Source organism: Neurospora tetrasperma, assembly GCF_000213175.1.
Source record: "Neurospora tetrasperma FGSC 2508 unplaced genomic scaffold NEUTE1scaffold_81, whole genome shotgun sequence".
NCBI lineage: Eukaryota > Fungi > Ascomycota > Sordariomycetes > Sordariales > Sordariaceae > Neurospora > Neurospora tetrasperma.
In genome coordinates, this window is record NW_009799179.1 from 4,386,700 (window position 1) to 4,403,979 (window position 17,280).

At 52.0% G+C, this 17,280-nt stretch overlaps 5 protein-coding genes across 5 annotated transcripts; 2 read left to right on the forward strand and 3 right to left on the reverse strand.

Annotated features, from left to right (window-relative positions):
- Positions 1–10: 10 nt before the first annotated feature.
- Positions 11–725, forward strand: NEUTE1DRAFT_149965 (uncharacterized protein; the record flags this gene model as incomplete). Its single annotated transcript, XM_009857769.1, has 2 exons — positions 11–267; positions 345–725. 2 exons carry the CDS (start codon positions 186–188, stop codon positions 632–634), a joined length of 372 nt encoding a protein of 123 aa, XP_009856071.1.
- A 4,113-nt stretch (positions 726–4,838) lies between these two features.
- NEUTE1DRAFT_90703 (uncharacterized protein) lies at positions 4,839–6,172 on the reverse strand (the record flags this gene model as incomplete). Its single annotated transcript, XM_009857770.1, has 3 exons — positions 4,839–5,433; positions 5,552–5,858; positions 6,007–6,172. 3 exons carry the CDS (start codon positions 6,007–6,009, stop codon positions 5,399–5,401), a joined length of 345 nt encoding a protein of 114 aa, XP_009856072.1.
- Positions 6,173–7,712: 1,540 nt separating this feature from the next.
- On the reverse strand, positions 7,713–10,325 carry NEUTE1DRAFT_72012 (uncharacterized protein; the record flags this gene model as incomplete). The annotated part of the gene is made up of 6 exons (XM_009857771.1): positions 7,713–8,468; positions 8,527–8,676; positions 8,736–9,484; positions 9,539–9,583; positions 9,682–9,811; positions 10,100–10,325. 5 exons carry the CDS (start codon positions 9,770–9,772, stop codon positions 8,157–8,159), a joined length of 1,347 nt encoding a protein of 448 aa, XP_009856073.1.
- A 2,476-nt stretch (positions 10,326–12,801) lies between these two features.
- NEUTE1DRAFT_114393 (uncharacterized protein) lies at positions 12,802–13,801 on the reverse strand (the record flags this gene model as incomplete). The annotated part of the gene is made up of 3 exons (XM_009857772.1): positions 12,802–12,858; positions 12,940–13,380; positions 13,523–13,801. 3 exons carry the CDS (start codon positions 13,799–13,801, stop codon positions 12,802–12,804), a joined length of 777 nt encoding a protein of 258 aa, XP_009856074.1.
- A 307-nt stretch (positions 13,802–14,108) lies between these two features.
- Positions 14,109–17,075, forward strand: NEUTE1DRAFT_72016 (uncharacterized protein; the record flags this gene model as incomplete). Its single annotated transcript, XM_009857773.1, has 3 exons — positions 14,109–15,869; positions 15,932–16,385; positions 16,441–17,075. 3 exons carry the CDS (start codon positions 14,181–14,183, stop codon positions 16,893–16,895), a joined length of 2,598 nt encoding a protein of 865 aa, XP_009856075.1.
- Positions 17,076–17,280: the final 205 nt, after the last annotated feature.

Genomic DNA, 17,280 nt, shown 5'->3' on the forward strand with positions numbered 1-17,280 from the left:
CCTTTGAGTTTGTTGAAGAATCCTGCCATAATGCTATGGGTGGAAGGTAAACTGGAGGAGCGCGTAGGTAGTTTGGGGCCAAGTCACAGTGTTGGCTACAGCTGCGCAGCATAAGCTCGGACGGGCGACGGCAGCGAGCAGCGTTGTATCTGTAACCATTCGCAAAAAAAACGAACTGCAGTGGTATGTCCGAGTCCGAGGAAGAGAGTAACGAAGGTCGCTTCGAGATTGAAGAGAGTGCGGAGGCACGCGCGACCGGTGCGCAAAGTGAGAATCGTCTTGGGGGGCCGGCTCGTTGTGGCTCAATGCGATGCTGCGATGCGCATGCAGCTACCAGCTGGCAGTGGCCAGTCAGGCAAAGGAGTTGGTGAATGCTCCTCCGATTAGGATCCTGTCTAACAACTCGCTGGGCCTGTCGCAAGATCGGTTTACGACTTTAGATCGCAGAATTGAGACCAATATCCGTCGAAGCTGTGGAAGCGACGACTGGAGAGACGAGCGGGCAAAGACGGAGAATGGGAGTGGAGCGGATGGCCTCCAGGTTGGACGGATGACGGGCGGCGGTACGGGGGATACTTTTAGACATGCGGCGGAAGTTGAATCAGGAGTTCAGGAGCTGGCATGCACGCTGTAAGCCAAGCAAGCAGGTTGAGTAGCCTTCCTTAGGTAGAGAGCTTGGGAGCCGAGCTATATCGACAACACACCGTAGTACACTTAGTGGTCCTTGTCCGACGAACGATGGAAGGTGCATAGAAGCCTGGATAGAGCCTCTATAAACCTATGGTCTGTTGCCAAGGAATAAGAGTAGAGTTGAGGACTGTAGGATAGGAATTGGCTTGCCGCGATTTGTAGCGTGTACTGTATAGTGGAGAGATCTCAACCAGACCCGGATCTGGGGACGGGAGATGGGAAGAGAGTCTGCGGGATGGTGATGGGTTGACTGGTTTGCCCTGACTCCCCGAGGCAGTGCCGAGTGGTACTTCTTGGTAATCTCAGCGTTTCTTCACTAATCCTGCTGTGGTCGGCTCGCAGTGGCCGTTGCAACTTCCAGCATTCTCGCGTCGGTTCTGTCTCCTGCTTGCCTGATTCTGGTATGAATGGGGACCGAGTGAACAGTGCGCGAGTCGTGTGAATTGGCGAGGAATGGGGGCATTCCCGTCTGTTTTCCCTTCTAGTGGTGTGAGACTGGCGAGACTGAGCACTACCTCTAGGACCCGACGTTGAGGTTGAGAGGTGGATTTCCGGAGTGAAAGTGGAAGTGAAAAGCCGGCGGGGGCGCCCAGATGAATTGCACTACAGGGAACTAACAGTCTAGTAGGTATCCACGCGGATGGGCTGCAGGTGGCTTCTCACACAGCGGACAGGCGCTCTGGCGGGCACTTCAGAGTCCACTTCACCACAGTCACTGCCCGCTCACTGCCTCCTCTCACCACTCACACAGCCTGGGTTGTCATTGCCCGTCTTGCAAGTTGCAACAGCCCGGCGAAATGACGTTGAACATCAATGATCAGGTACCGCCCGTTGATCTTGGCACTCAATTATCTCCCGGCCCCTTTCTCCAACAGGGCCGATTCAGTTGGATCCGGGTTGAGCATAACCTACAGTACTTAACTTTGCGATCAGCTTGGTTTCATGATGACTGTAAACACCGAGTACAGGAGCTTTCACAGACAGAACCTGTCATTTGCTCGGTTTTTTTCTGGCCGTGAACTCGGCGAACACGACAGCAAGTCTCGCGTGATGGGGCAGGTTACGAGGGCGCGTGCCTAGAGGTAGTGTATGTATGTCTACGTATTCGTCTTCTCGCTCTTGTTTCTCAAATGTTGGGCATTCGGACTTGATGTGCAATCTTACCTGCCCAGCTGAGTAAAGTGTGCCTGGGGGCCACGAGGTTGGAATCGCTAACTTAACACAACGGCGAAACGGCACCAATGGGAGAAGCAGTGGAAGATTCGACTATCCCCGGACCTTACCACATCGATCATGATGTTCTCCACTTGCCGACCTCAACCGAACAACGCTCGTCATCATGTCAGCCGGGATCCTCCTTCATCAAGTGAGTGAATCTCCCAACGAGGACGGCTGGTGATGGCCACAATACTAGTGTATAGCGAGAAATCGCAGAGCTGCGCATGTACCGACTTTACAAGCTATGGTCTATCGTCTGAGCTTCGTGGCGGCCGGCGACTATTCCACTCTTTACACCATAACAGGCAAACATAGTTAAGTAGGAGACTTCTCAGACCACTTTTCCCATAGCAGCAGACGTTACCTCTGGAGAAGCTGTGGTTGCAATAGGGTCGGTCATAGCAACCACACCAAAACGGCAGAACCGGCCGGATGGGCTTCTCGGTTCTAGGCGTCCATTTAATTGCATGCAAAGAGAGGCACCAGTGTTCCCATGGGACCACCTTGTTGGTGATCAGAACTCGAATGGCTGGCGGACAACCCCGCTACCAAGCAGCCGAGGGAGCATTAATATAAACTCATGCGGCACGTTGGGGATGGCTCAGAATGCTTGATGGTAAAGTATTTCAGGGTCGTCATGTTCCCCACGGCAACTACGCTGCTAATCGGTTACCCTACAACGTTAGCATACATGTGTAGGCATCTCCGACAAATCCTCATACATTTGACCCTACCATTCCAGCGTAAGATGACTCCTGGAACTAACGCTCGCACGTGTTAAACTTGAGCTGAGTCCTTTGCCAATTTGGTTGTTCGATAAGTGAACACAGGACGTCCGTCCACACTCTTCAGATACCCATACAGCTTGTTGCAGTCCTTAGGAACATGTCACGACACAGGTACTTGCCCACCGCCTACCTATTCTTTTCCTCGTTCAAGAGGGAGAAGAGGATGACGAAGTGCATACACATAGCTTGGGATCAGCCACCACTCAGATACATGCAACAGTCAGATCGCCCGCGATGCAGGGCCGCCATCGCGGGAACGATATGTACGAGCCAAAAGCAAGGCACAGGTGGGGAGGGGTTCTTGGCCGGCACCAGCCAGGGGGAAGGGATAAGCCGTTCTCATAGCGAGCGTAGCTCGCTGCGCGCAGTACATATCTGCACCCAACTCGAGTCTTACCCGCTGGGCGGTTTTACATCACTTTGAAGTCCGCAAGTTGATCGTTCGTGGAACCCAAGTGGATGTGATGCGCATGGCTTCCTCGCATTAGCGCTGCCGGAGCTTTTTGCGTGGAATGTTCTACAGTACCATGGGACAACATGAGGATCCAAGACATTACATTCCCTGACCAACCCTAATAATAACCACAGTTCGACTCAAAGCTCGACAAGGGGAAAGCCTAGGTAGGTAGAAGAAGCCTTACCCCTAGGACATATCCTGCCGGATGCAGTCCCAGGGCAACAATCCCACATATATTATACCAAGGGAATTCCCTCTTCAAATCGTAGTACCTCAGTGCAAACATGTTTACGCGTTCTAGCTTCTGAGGTTATATGCAACGCACCGGCATTGCTGGTGGTGGAAGCATTTACGTACCCATATACGTACGCATCGTCTGCATACAAACCACCAACTAACCGAACCCTGGAGGAATGAAAATCAGATTCTTCTACGTCCCCCCCCTATACTATCTATCTCTTCAAAGGCGCTGGAGGGTGGAGACATTGAACATCACCGTCTTGAGTACAATTTCTGGAGGGTATGAATGTTGCAATATGCTTACAGATTATGCCTGATTTTCAGGAAACCTCAAGCCCTATGCCCTGAGTCTAATCTATACGGTACTTGTGCCGTTCAATTCCTCAGCATACACGACTGCGTTAGACGAGGCACGTATATGAGTGAAAAAAAAAAAAAAAAAAAAAAAAAAAAAAAAAAAAAAACCCTCGACGTGACACAGCAACAGCACTCCAACAACAAGGCTGCATCTGATACCGTCTTGTAGCCCCAATTGCCTTTCAGACTACCAATATAGTGACATAGTGACATACACAGCCGTCAATGATGAGAGTACCTACGGTAGTACATCTCCCAAATATCATCAAGAGTCGAGCATTCAACTTTCAACACACACACGCACACACACGCACACACACCTCCCAAAGCGACATCACTTCCGGCAGCCCTTCCCCCATAATGAGAGACTTGTTTGAACAGAAAGCCACAAAAACACATGTTCTTCTACACGTGTACACTTCCTGAACGACCCAATTTGCCCCTTAGAAAGAAGACCAAACTTAAGTCTGGATTACATACACTAACTAGCACGGGTCTCACCTTGGAAAACGAACGCCACAAGAAGACCTCGGAGGCGTAGCCTGAGATGGACGCGGATAAGGCGTCACATTCTCGTTTTCAAGAAGTCAGTGCGACAAGAGATACGCGAGAGTTATCATATAACTCGGCTAAGTAGCGTCATCGTGAAATTGTGGGAAACCCAGTAGGTATGTGGGTATAGAGACTAGGAGGAGTCTCTGTCATATCCCTTTGGGACTATGATCCAGATTGAGATGGAAACTATTTGTCGGAGGAGGCTAGAAGGCGACAACGAAAAGGGCTCGATTCTGGAGAAGTTGTTCAACGAAAGAGGAGAAACGAAACCACAGCAGGTAGCATAGATATAAGTACCCGAAAGGGTGTGCCAGTGAATGGGCAAGGCCGAGTGAAGGCGGCCCAGGGCACGGACTTCTAACGTCATCCAACTACAAGGGAGAAGAGACACTCACAAAGAACGGGTAGAAGACACGAGTATGGTTTGAAGTGGGAAGACTCATTTTCAATCCCGTCTACCTTCCACAAAAAGAGGAAATCAAATTGTCATCGTACAAGCTAGGTTACATGGTAAAAACGAACAGATAAAAAAAAAAAAAAAACAATAATCATTTCCCTCCATATTTATCATCCCCTCAAAGCTCTGAAAGCCGATGGGGGATATCTATGCGCTCTGGGAGACCTAAAAAGGTTTGCATGGGTTCCATCGTTTTCTTTAACCCTTTCATGAGCAAATTCCTTTTGGTTGGCCATGAATTTTCCACCAGTCCCCAGATTCCCAAACGCGCCCACTCTGTTCGTCCCTTGATATCCTTCCTTCTGTTATTATGTACGAAGCGAAACAAGCACCCCAGCCGAGCTCAGGGGCGCCTACTACCGGTACTACCCACTACCTCTCCCGAAATATTGTTGTGTCTTTGGGCAAATGAGACAGATCATTTAATGGTTTATCGTTTCCTGCCAAGACCGCAGCAGCAAGGAGGTCGCATCTGTGCCATTGTGTGTTTCGTGTGAATATGGCATAGTTGTTGTATGTCGCTGTCATTCATCGTTTCGGGTTTCGTCTCAACCACTACCTTGTGGTGAGCCGCCGCGGCAAAAGAGAAACCAAATCGCTCCGGATAGCATTGTTGTTTGCTGATGCCCAGCCCGTTTAGCTGGAGAATTTGCGGGTGATCTTGGCAATGACTGAAGAGAAAAGTTATGTCAGCCATATGCTCGCTGCTGTTTATCTGCCTTAAAAGAAACCCGTTGTTTCAAGGAAACTACAAGGCGTTGCCCAAAAGACAAGACGGACTAAACGTACTGTGAAGAGCGACGACGCTGAAGATGAAGACCAGCGACAGAACCAGGACAACAACGGGGTCGACCTTGAGGCCGGGGCTCTCGTCGGTGTAAAGACGGAGCATGGTGCTGCTGGAGCCACCGGCACCAGCGGCGCGCGTGCTGTTGGGGCGAGCATTGGCAATCTTCTCCTTCTGGTCGGCAGCAGCACGGCGACGGATGGCGGTACGAGCACCGCCCGGGGGAGGAGGCGAGGAGGGGCGCGCAGAGCTAACACCGGTAGCGCCGCCAGCGGGCGGGGAGCTGGGCGAGGAGGCACGAGGAGAAGACTGGTTGGGGTTGCACCGTTAGCTATGTTACAGTATCACGTATTTCACAACGCGATCAGAAAGTAGCAGAACATGGTTCACGAGGCATTGTGATCATATGAACAGCAAAGCAGAGAGAAGCTAGCTGCTGTAGACTTGCAGAACGTACCATTGTGACAAAGAATATTAAGAGGAGATTAAGCTGCGAAAGGAAGAAAAAGGAATGAAGCGAGAAGAGGAGGGTATTTTAAAGTATCGCTCCTGCTTTAAATTGTCGTCGCGTGGATGGTGGTGTGGTGATGATCGTGGCCGTGATTCAATGGTGGAAGCTTTTGGGAGATGCGAGGATGCCTACCTTGTTTAGTTCCACGGGTCCCCCTAATAATCGCGGGCTTGGTCTGTGCTTCCAATTGAGGCCACGGTTTGGAAAGATTGCTTGCCGGCCGGACCAAGCGAGCCAAAGCTGGGTTTGCCGCTCGCCAGGGCTGGCAAGGTGAAAGCTTGGGCCGCAAGTCCGTCCCTCTCATTCCGCCATTCGCCGAGCACGCATAATTCGGTGGGTCCTGGGTGAAAGCTGCGCTTTCCACTTGGGGCTGGAAGTTCGCAAGGCACACGCTGACACGGTACCTGAGCGGCTCCTTGTCACTCCTGCAGGGTTGAGACGAACGGATCTGGTCAAGGAGGAACTGTGGGGGCATTCTTCAAATCCCCGGATTTCAGGTGCAAATCGGACGGATGCCAAGCGACGTTGCAGGGTCCCCTGCCCCTTGCATTGCTGCAGTGATCGTGGTCACCATCGCCATCAGCTCAACATGAGGTTCTTGTTGCAACGAAGTGCATAATGAACGATGAAGCGGTATATATAATAAGGCTCTACGTTAACTCGATGAGCTTGATGCTTCTGTGAACGAAGATTTCTTATTGCTACGTGAGAGACCGAACCCAGAGGGATATACCAAAAGCAGCTTTAACTGGGCAAGTCACCATTGCGATTTGGAATGTCCCATACGAGGAGGCTTTGCGACTGAATAATGGGGGCTGTAGGCTACTGCATAGTACTGTGGTCACGCCAACCTTCCGTTTTGGCTTTCGATTGCCCTGTCTCTCCCAGGAGTTTGGTAAAAGGATTCTAGTGTACACGGGAATGCCAATGTCGATCTATTCTTCAAGATAGTTTGTTTGATACTGGTACTTCTTTGATGGTAACTTGGAGTTGTGTAAGTTCTAGACGAACAGTTGAGGTGAGCGGCGGGGAACGAGACCATTCACCCGCAGTGGGCCTGATGCTTCCTGCTGAAAAAAGGCGTCGCCCAGATCGCCATGCTCTTTTCTGCACCTTTGATCCAAACCACTGCCAAATGAATCCTGGCGGCCAATTGATACACGTCGGTCTATCCACTGAGCGAAACTTTTGGAGGGAGTCGGTAATTGCTTCGATCAATTGAGTAGCGTGGGTATTTCTGGGGTATAACGGGATGCCAGATGCTGTTGTCTTTTTTTTATCCCTCCGAGCCAGCAAGGAGCGAGCATTCAAAACATCCATTGTATACATGTTATGACAAAGAACAGTGTGCCTGTGAGTAAGGGGGAATTAGAAGAGAAGCCCGATGGGAGAAGAAGTAGATGAGAAACCGGGAGGACACATGATAAAAAAGACAAAAAGCTGACAAAAGAAAACAACACTATAGACACCCTACAAGCACTCGGGTGTATGTGCGCGCTAAGCAAGAACTTTGCGCCCGCTGACACGCAAGACAAACCAACCACAGTACAACACCGTTCCTCCGCTGGCAGCTCGGAACAATAAATAATGGCACTGGGTAATGCTGCATCCATCTCTTCCCTCCCCCATTCCCCCTGCCGTTCGATAATTGAAGCCCGGCGTTATGACAAGGACGTCGCTGTGTACGGATGGCTTTTACGCTTCACACTGGGTTGCACCACGCCGCAATCCCCCGGTTCCTTTCAGATCCATTCTCGAATTATGCCGGACCCATCAGAACTTTCTCTCGCCGTTTTCATTTGACGGAGCTCGGAATGACCAGGCACAAGAGCGGTAATCCTGCGCATATCCCTTCATATGCAACGGACCGCCATTTGGGTGGCCGTAACCTCTCGGATCTGTGAAGGTGGGGTCGTAACCATATAGTCATGTCTGCGAAACCCGCCAGGCCAGATTTAGATGATTAGACAGTATGACGCATTTACGCCTCTTCGCTTGAGACAAATATGAACCAAAACACCCCGCAATGAACGGGCCTTTGGGCCATACATACGCGAGGTGTATGATCAACACGGAAAGCTTTCAAGCTGAACGCTTCAAAGAGTGACGTCCAGTACCAGGCTAACGTCTTGCACGTTGGCACCAGCAAGGTCTTCTAGGACGGGAATGAGATCCAATAGCTCGTTGTCATGCGCATCTGAGAACCAACTGCTGATGGGTACGGCGTGCTGAGGGTGGAAAATGTACGAGGTTGGTGAGTTGTCGATGATAATGGTGTCTTTAAGGTCACGGCCAACCTGTGACAGGTCTTTGACGTAGTTTCCTTGATGGTTGTAGCAACTTTCGCGGAAAAGACGATGGTGGACAACATTGTGGATGTCCAATTGGTCCAGCAGCGGATCACCGTACTGAGCATCGTTAGTATTTGAGTTGCCAAAAGCTTTCGAATGGTTGCATTTCACGTACCTTGGAAACCGATGCAGTGAAGACAACAACTTCGTAAAGCTCGCCAACTCTCTTCATAAACTGATCTACACCTGGCCGCTTGATGACATAGACATTATGGTAGTTGCCTTCGATTTCAACAGGTATCGTGAAATCGGCCTGGTGAAGGATCTATAATTCGAACCGTCAGCAAGCGAACTAGAAAATAGGAAGATGGGTGCAGAACTAACCTTGAAGGAGCTGTGTACGAGGGTTTCATCCAAATCTAGAACAAGGCACTTCTTACCCTTGAACTCAGGTGCTTGAGGAGGGAGTAGGAACTTCTGAGGTTGGTCGGGAGGAAAGACAGGAGGGCTCTCAATTAGCGCGCCGCTTGTTGGCGGAGTTGTAGCTGCGGGAACCGGGCCCGGAGGTGGCGGGGGAAGGTTTGTGTACGATTCCTCAGTCGTGGCATCGGCCGCATGTGAAGCTTGTTGTGATTCCTCGGCGGCATCGGGCATCTGCACGTCCCCTTCCTCGTCCTTCTCATTGACCACCTCCTCAACCACCTCCACTTCCTTGTTGGTCTGCTGTGGCGGCTCTACCGATGCCAGTGGGCTACTTGAGCCGGGGCCAACGATCGTGGTCTGCTTTGACTCTCCATCCTTTTCGCCAACTGTCGACTGATCCTGAGTACTCGTTCCTGATACCCGCTTCCCGTTCTTCGACTGTTCCTGGGTCGGCTGAGATTGCTGAGCTGGCTCCTTCTCAGAAAGTTGGGTCTTGCTCGCGGAGGGCTGCTCGGACGGGGTTGCTGTTCGCCTGCTCGCGGTCGCCGGTCTAGGGGGGATCCTGTCGAGCTTGTGGCTTGGTACCGGGGTGTCGAGGCCGTTCGCATCATCAGGGACGCCGCAGCAGCCAAAGATGGCGAGGAAGCCGCCCTTCTTCTTCTTGGGTGCTACCGGGTTCGAGTTGCTCATGGCGGCGGTTGCTCTAGTTCCTGTACACAACTGGTTACTAAATGGGTTGCCATCCAAATTTCAATATAACGTACTGCTTCTTGAGTTTCTCGAGTTTCCACCGATGCTGTCGCGGTCGCCTGTGATACCGCCAATTAGCCCATTTGCACTGCATGAGAATTGAAAGGCTCATAAATCATGACTGTGATTCGGAAGGTCACACGTAGGCGGTCGCTACCTCTTTTAGTTGCCATTGCTTCGTCGTGGGTCTGCATCTCCTTCGAACTGCCAGGGGCTGACAGGGTTGTGTCGTCCGCGCTCAATGCCATTTGAGATGGTGTCTTTGATTACGGATAGAAAATGAATGTCTGGACCCCTCAACGCAGAGAGCTATCAGCGCGTGGTCTTAGGGATTGCGTCGTAGTAGGAGCTGAAGTTTGCGGCGGTTGGGTTTGAATAGTGAGGCGTACGAGACCCGTTGACAGCCTTGCAGCACCAATCAATTGGGGATTGGGGGCAGCGCGATGCGATCAGTGGCAACGTGGATGGCAGGCAGCGACAGAGGCAGCCAGCGAGACAGGAACAACGAAGGTGAAACGGACTGTTTGGAACGTTGGACTGCATTGAAATTGTAAAGAAGAGAAAAAGTCACCAACCTCTTGGTCCCAACCGAATCCAGCTTTCGCCAATCTAATAAAGCCTAGCCCCTATACTACCCTTCGTTCGGGAGAGTAGGTATTAGCCCTTGGAGGCCCTGGACTCCTTAACGGGTTTCGGCCGTCTGGTCGATAGGTAGGCGACAGGCTTCGAGTTCCGCAAAAAGTAAAGAGAAATAATGATCGCGACAACGCTGATTCCGGCCGCGGTTGCCGTTGCAGGTGGGAAAATTGGCGCGCGGAGGCCGAGAGCGTCGGGGGGTATGTCGGCAGGAGGTCGACCAGAAACACAGTCACACACGGGCACGCCTTGCGTGCTTGATTAGCCAGAAAGGACCCAGAACCTAGAAGGGCACAAAAAAAAAGATCAAGAAGGGGTATCGAGGACCAAAAGGGCGGGCCAAAGAAGGAGAAACGGCGACGACGTGGTGGACGGGCCGGAGGTTGGGCAGAAGCAGAAAAGAGGGAAAGAAGGGCGTATCAAAAGCTGGAGGTCGTGAGAGCGCAAGCGAAATGATTGACTTTAAAAGGTTATGGGGTCGCTTCTAGGATTGTTCACGGTGCAGAGAGGACGATTGGGAAGCGGATGCGACGAGAGAGGATTAGTGGATTGCCCCGAAGAGATTAGCCAGCGACCGAATGACCATCAGGCGACGCCAGTACGGCCCTGCGCAGTGCAGCAGGATAAGATGGGATAGCTGGCCATGCAATTTTAGTGGTGGGCATCGGCATGGAACAAGAAATGCGCTAACACAGTCCATCGGCTCTTTGCACCCACAAAGTACCCACAACCACCTGCAGCCGCTAAATTCGTGCAGTCCGGTCCCGCTGCTGCACGTCGTAAGGATGGAGGGTCCCGGTCGTGATGTTTGCTGCTGCCCACCTCACCCACTCTCCTTTTTTTTTTTCTGTTACACTTGATTTTGGTTTCTCGGTTTCGTCTTTCTCTCCCGACACGTTCTTTCTTGGGGTCTAGAAGCCTTTGGGCTGAAGAGGGGGTTTTATTCCTCCCAAGCTGGGCCGTGGGGGGGTCAACTCTCAACATGGTGGTATCTCCACAGACCTAGTATCGATACGGTATCTGAAGAAGGTACCTAGTGAAAGTGGAAGTGCCCAGCACCACAGCACTCCGAGAACAATTTCCGTCGGATCATGTTCAAAAGAATCCAGCATGGCCCCGTCCGGCAGAGCTACCGCGCATACGCTAACCTCTGTATTGGACAACACCTTGCGTCTTCACGCTGACTTTTCTCACAAACCAAAGGCTCCGAGCTCACCTATCAACGGTGCAATTGCAGTCGATAATAGCTATCTTACATACCTATATAATGCCCGGCGGAACGCGCTGACTGTCAGACATCGGTGGAACCCAATGGACTCCCGTCCCGTTCCTTGAGGCTGTCAAATGTTTCCCCAAAAGGCCCATCTCACCCATGGGCGCCTTATCTCCCATCAATGCTAGGCATAGCTAGGTTGTCAGTCAAGCAGTCCCGTCAAATTTCCGCTACATAGATACCCTGTTCACCTCCATGGCCGTGCGACTGTGTCCTCTGCTCCCCTTGCCTGGCTCCGAGCTACCACCTCGCAACGTTACTGGCAACCTGCAGCAAAGGTCAGCTTTTGTTATTGACCGCTCTGAATGTCTCGTGTGCTTGGACCTGTTGGTGACATTGAGCAGTTCATCGAGAACTGTTGCGTCTGTATACGCTGAGCGTTTGTCCCTCGTGTCTTTACACCCTGGAACTTCAAAGACGTTGTGGTAGAGGATGTAATCCCTTCAATCGGTGAGAAGAGAAGAAACTTGACCCAGGTTGTCGCACGTTCAAGCCTTCCAACAAGCAATAACAAGATTGACCTGGTTCTGGTCTCAAATCTCTCTACAGTTGCGCACTGAACTAGCCAGTGAGGCTCCTTAATAAGGATGGTAGGGGTAAAATGAAGCAGCCACGGCTGTTCCCATAGGCAAAGAGGTAGGCTCCATTCTTTTTCTCATGGGTCCAATGCCAGGGCACCGGTTTATGAGTGCGTCCCCACGAGAGACACAAGTCTAACAAGGTACCGGAAATGCTTCAATGAATGAGAGAATTCCTGCTCATATTTTGCCATTTAGACGTCGCATAGATGACCAAATCTCCACGGCCCCTGTCAGCATGTTTCAAGTAGCTCATCATCGAATAACTCCCTTCGATGTCCGTCGATGTCGACAGCCAACTCGCTGGCTTCATTAACGGCACTCTCCAGGGCAACCCAGCTGTCAGAGTCCACAATGGCCTCTACGGCTCCATCAACAGACAAATCAATCCACACTCGCCCTGCAGAAGTGGAATGCTGGGTGCCCCTTCTGTCATCCGCATTCCTCGGCCCGGGGATGCTAGACCTCGTCCAGCCCTGAGCAGCCCCAGTTGACAGCGACCGTTCCAGAGCCAAAAGAGCCTGGGAGCTGCAACTGGGCCTCATGATTGGCCACGTTGGCGCCCGTTACAGTGATGGGTTGGATTCGGGACTATGCGCTGTGGTGATCCGTGACCATTCACATCGGCCGCCGTATACTGTGTGCTCATCACAGTTTCGTCCACTTTAACCAGAGTTTCTTTGCACAGTAGTCGACGCTGAAGAGCGCAGGGAGCTTTTTGATGAACTCGAGCTCTTGGTGGATTGACGAGTGCGGATTGTCGGATGGCCGAATTCATACAAAGGGATACTTATCCAAAGCGCTTGCTTTGAGGTCTGTCTTCTTGCTCGCCACTCGTTCCGTGGTCCTATCAAGTTTTTGAAAAGTCAAAGCAGCCAAGGAGCCGCGAAGCCGTGTGCGCATCTTCACCTCCTTTCTGCATGCATACCTGACCTTCGTACCTGACGCGGAGAACGCGGGTTGAGACTATAAGCTCTTGTGAGATCCGTCTGCGGGAATTGATATCGCCCCCGTCCAGCATTTCAAATAAGAGCCGCAACAACGTGAGCACAAGACAAGACGCAGGGCCATATGGTCTGCAGATAGGACGCTCGTACCCAAGCAAGCTGCGTGCTCCCGACCCAAGCAAGCAGTGACGGCAAGCAAGCCAGGCCAGAAAAAGAGGCCAAAACCCAAGTCCTTGGAACCGACGGTGATGTCCTATAACCGTGGGGTTGGAAGCTCCTCCACCTCTTCTCTCGAGCTTCGATCTCGAGTTCTTTGGCTCTTGCGAGGGTTGCCCTGTCTTCGCCAAAGTAACACTGAAACACTCCAGATCTGATACTAAAGCGATCTTGTTAAGATGGACTCCCTGGTAGGTCAGGGCTACCTAACCGTGAGTGTAAGCTGACTGTTTTGTCGCGGCCATCTCTCTGGCAAAGAAGTCCACTCAAGTGACACAAGGTGCGACAGAACAGGAGAGCCAGATTTGGAGATACTCCTCAGCACATGGCAAACATGAGCCGACGAACCTTGGACAACTCTGCCTGGACAATGGGGAACCTGGGGGAGGTGGTCTGTGCTCCAGGAGTCCAGAGAGCGGCTTCCCCAGCTTTCCCCAGGACAAGAGTGGGCCTTTGAAAGCGATGCAGCTGATGACGTTCCTCTTTGCTGGTGAACTGGCCGCCTCCCATTGGTTCATATTGAACTTCTGGCCGTGCACCTCGGAATGTTCGCAGTCCAGACACCGGACCGGGGGTCAATTCGGTGTATCGATCACATGTCACGGCTATGCTACTGTTGGCCGCCATGCTAACCATCCTTTGCCTGGACACGGCATTTGGCCAGTTTTCGATCCGTCATCATCCTGGCGACATCGTTTTAGCCTTTATAGTAGTGTAGACAAGCGAGTGTTCCCTCAAGTTCCCATCGGTTATTCTTCCTTCTACATTCAAGCCCAACCTCAACAACTCGCGATCCCCGCTGTCCGCATATCGCTGAAGCGAACTTCCTTCGAGACCACACGACGCACAATCATCGCATCGCCGTATCATCTTGCGCCCAGCCGCGCGTAATTTGTGTTCAGCCGGATGCTAAGGGCAAGCGTTGGCTGTTGATCCCCGAGGATCTATCGGGACTCGATACTACCTGAAGTGGAAGCCAGCGACGGTAGCGACGCCCATCGGCATCATGGCGGCGCAATCAACCCTACGAGGCTCCGCGGCCGAGGAGGCCATCGCGTCCTTCATCAACAAATACACTGAGCTTATTCGCTCCAAATTGAAGACGACGACCAGGACGACACGTCTTCTCGCGACCCTCGCACTTGCGACATCCATCATATTATCTGGCGAGGGTACGCGGAGATGGTGGAGGCGCCGACGTGAGGATAGGGAGCAAGGCCGGAAGTTGGTGCGCACCAACTCATGGTTGCACAACAAGGACGGATCGAGGACTATTTACGTACCCTACAAGGACGGCACTTCCAAGGTCGTTATCCATAGTACGAAGCCGCTCACCTTTGAGGCCCATAGACGTCTGTTCCTGAATCCCCCACGGGTCTCAGGCCTCGGCGACGGTCACGTCCCTTCGGCTCAGACGAAACCCGGTCTTAATCTTGCCTTCCTCCATCAATTCCTCAGTCTAATGAGCATTATGGTTCCTCGATGGAAGAGCAAAGAGGCCGGCTTGCTTGTTAGCCATGGAATCTTCCTCATGCTTCGTACTTACCTTTCTCTGGTCGTTGCCCGCCTAGATGGTGAGATTGTGCGTGATCTGGTGGCTGGGAATGGCAAACAGTTCCTCCTGGGCATTGTCAAGTGGTGTGGACTGGGCGGGTTTGCTTCCTATGTCAACGCTACCATCAAATACCTCGAGTCTAAGGTGTCGATTGCTTTCCGAACACGTCTTACCCGGTACATCCACGACTTGTATTTGAACGATAACCTCAACTATTACAAACTGTCGAACCTGGATGGTGGGGTCGGACAGGGAGCGGATCAGTTCATCACTCAGGATCTGACTCTGTTCTGTGCTGCTGCCGCTAACCTTTACTCCTCTCTCGGAAAGCCATTTGTTGATATCTGCGTGTTCAACTACCAACTTTACCGCTCGCTCGGCCCACTGGCTCTCACTGGTCTCCTGAGCAACTACTTCTTGACGGCCAGTATCCTGCGTCGACTCTCGCCACCTTTCGGCAAACTCAAGGCAGTGGAAGGACGGAAGGAAGGTGACTTTAGAGGACTTCATGCACGCCTAATCGCAAACGCGGAGGAAATCGCTTTCTATGGCGGCGCCGAGATGGAGAAGACATTCCTGAACAGGGAATTTAAGTCTCTCAAGAACTGGATGGAGGGTATCTACATGCTCAAGATCAGATACAACATTCTTGAAGACTTCATCCTCAAATACAGCTGGAGCGCTTACGGCTATCTCCTCTCTTCCCTTCCTGTCTTCCTGCCAGCCTGGGGAGGTCTTGGAGGGGCAAGCGAGCAACAGGCAGAGCACGCCGAGAAGGGCGGCCGCGAACGCACCCGCATGAAAGACTTCATTACCAACAAACGTCTCATGCTCTCGCTTGCCGATGCTGGTGGTCGCATGATGTACTCCATCAAAGATCTTTCAGAGTTGGCCGGTTACACCAGTCGCGTGTATACACTGATTTCCACTCTTCACAGAGCCCACGCGAACGCATACTACGTCAGAGGTCGCGAAAACGAGCTCTACTCGTTGTCAGACGTACAGGGTACCATTCAGAAGGGCTTTGACGGTGTCCGCCTGGAGAACGTGCCCATTGTTGCTCCTGCGCTGTGGCCACAGGGAGGCGAGGAGCTTCTCGAATCTCTTTCCATGGTTGTTCGTCGTGGCGAGCATCTCCTGGTACGCTTTCATCCCGCGGTCAGATCCCAATATTGCTTTAGCTAACATATCGTGCATCACAGATATCCGGGCCTAACGGCGTGGGTAAGAGTGCTATTGCGCGAGTCATCGCTGGGCTTTGGCCAGTGTATAGGGGTCTTGTGAGTCGACCCAAGAACAACGGCGAAGATGGCATTATGTTCCTCCCACAACGGCCATATCTTAGCATCGGTACGCTCCGTGATCAGGTCATCTATCCCGACGGCGAGGCCGACATGCGTGAGAAGCGCAAGAACGAGTACGACTTGAAGCGCGCCCTGGACCAAGCCCGTCTTGGATATTTGCCTGAACGTGAAGGTGGCTGGGACACCCGCAAGGAGTGGAAGGACGTTCTGAGTGGTGGTGAAAAGCAGAGGCTTGCTATTGCGCGCTTGCTGTACCACGAGCCACAGTATGCCTTCATCGATGAAGGCACGAGCGCAGTTTCCAGCGATGTCGAGGGACTGCTCTACGAGACTTGCAAGGAAAAGGGAATCAGTACGTATCAAGTCCGGTATTTTTAGCAGTAGTCGATGCTAATCTCCATGCGCAGCTTTGATCACTATTTCTACTCGAGCTTCTCTCAAGAAGTACCACATGTACAATCTCGTTCTCGGCATGGGTGAGCGAGGCGATGAGTGGGAGCTGCAGCGCATTGGTACCGAGAGCGAGAAGATGCATGTTGAGCGCGAACTGCACGATCTTCGCGAACGTCTTGCGCAGGTTGAGAAGTGGAAGGCACGCCGTGAGGAGATCGAGAAGGAGCTCAACAAGGTATGGGTTGAGGGTGGCGAGAATCTTGCCCCGCCCCCTTATGCCGAGCAGGAGGGACAGGCCACACAGAGAGAGTCCGAACACAGTCTTGAGCAACGTTCCATTGGCGATTCCACAGTCGAGATTGTTCGCCCCGAGGAAGAAACCGATCAAACTGAGTATGAGGAGGCTACACAGGGCGAGCACACGGAGACGGAGGCGGAGTATGAGGATGCGACTGAGACGGAGAACTGAGCGAGATGGCGGGTACTGGATGAGGTGAGGACCAACTTCGTGTATGAACTATGACGATGCTGTTTTCGTTCCCGAAACACCAACTCGATGACCCGTTGGATTGTTGGATTTTTGGCCCTTATAGGAGACCTGCTTTGGAATAGATATCATCAAGAATTGACGTATATATCTACCTACCCCATCATCATTTTTTTTTTTTTTTTACCATACATACATTCCCGTTGTATGATCTTGAAATTCTCATTCTCCCATACGGCTACATATATCTGCCTCTACGCAATCTCTTCCTTCCTCCGTTCTCACCTTATGGCATCGCACATCAATGGACTCGATGTGCCAGGTAACATGGTCCCTTATCAACTTCGCTAATCTCCTCGACATTCTG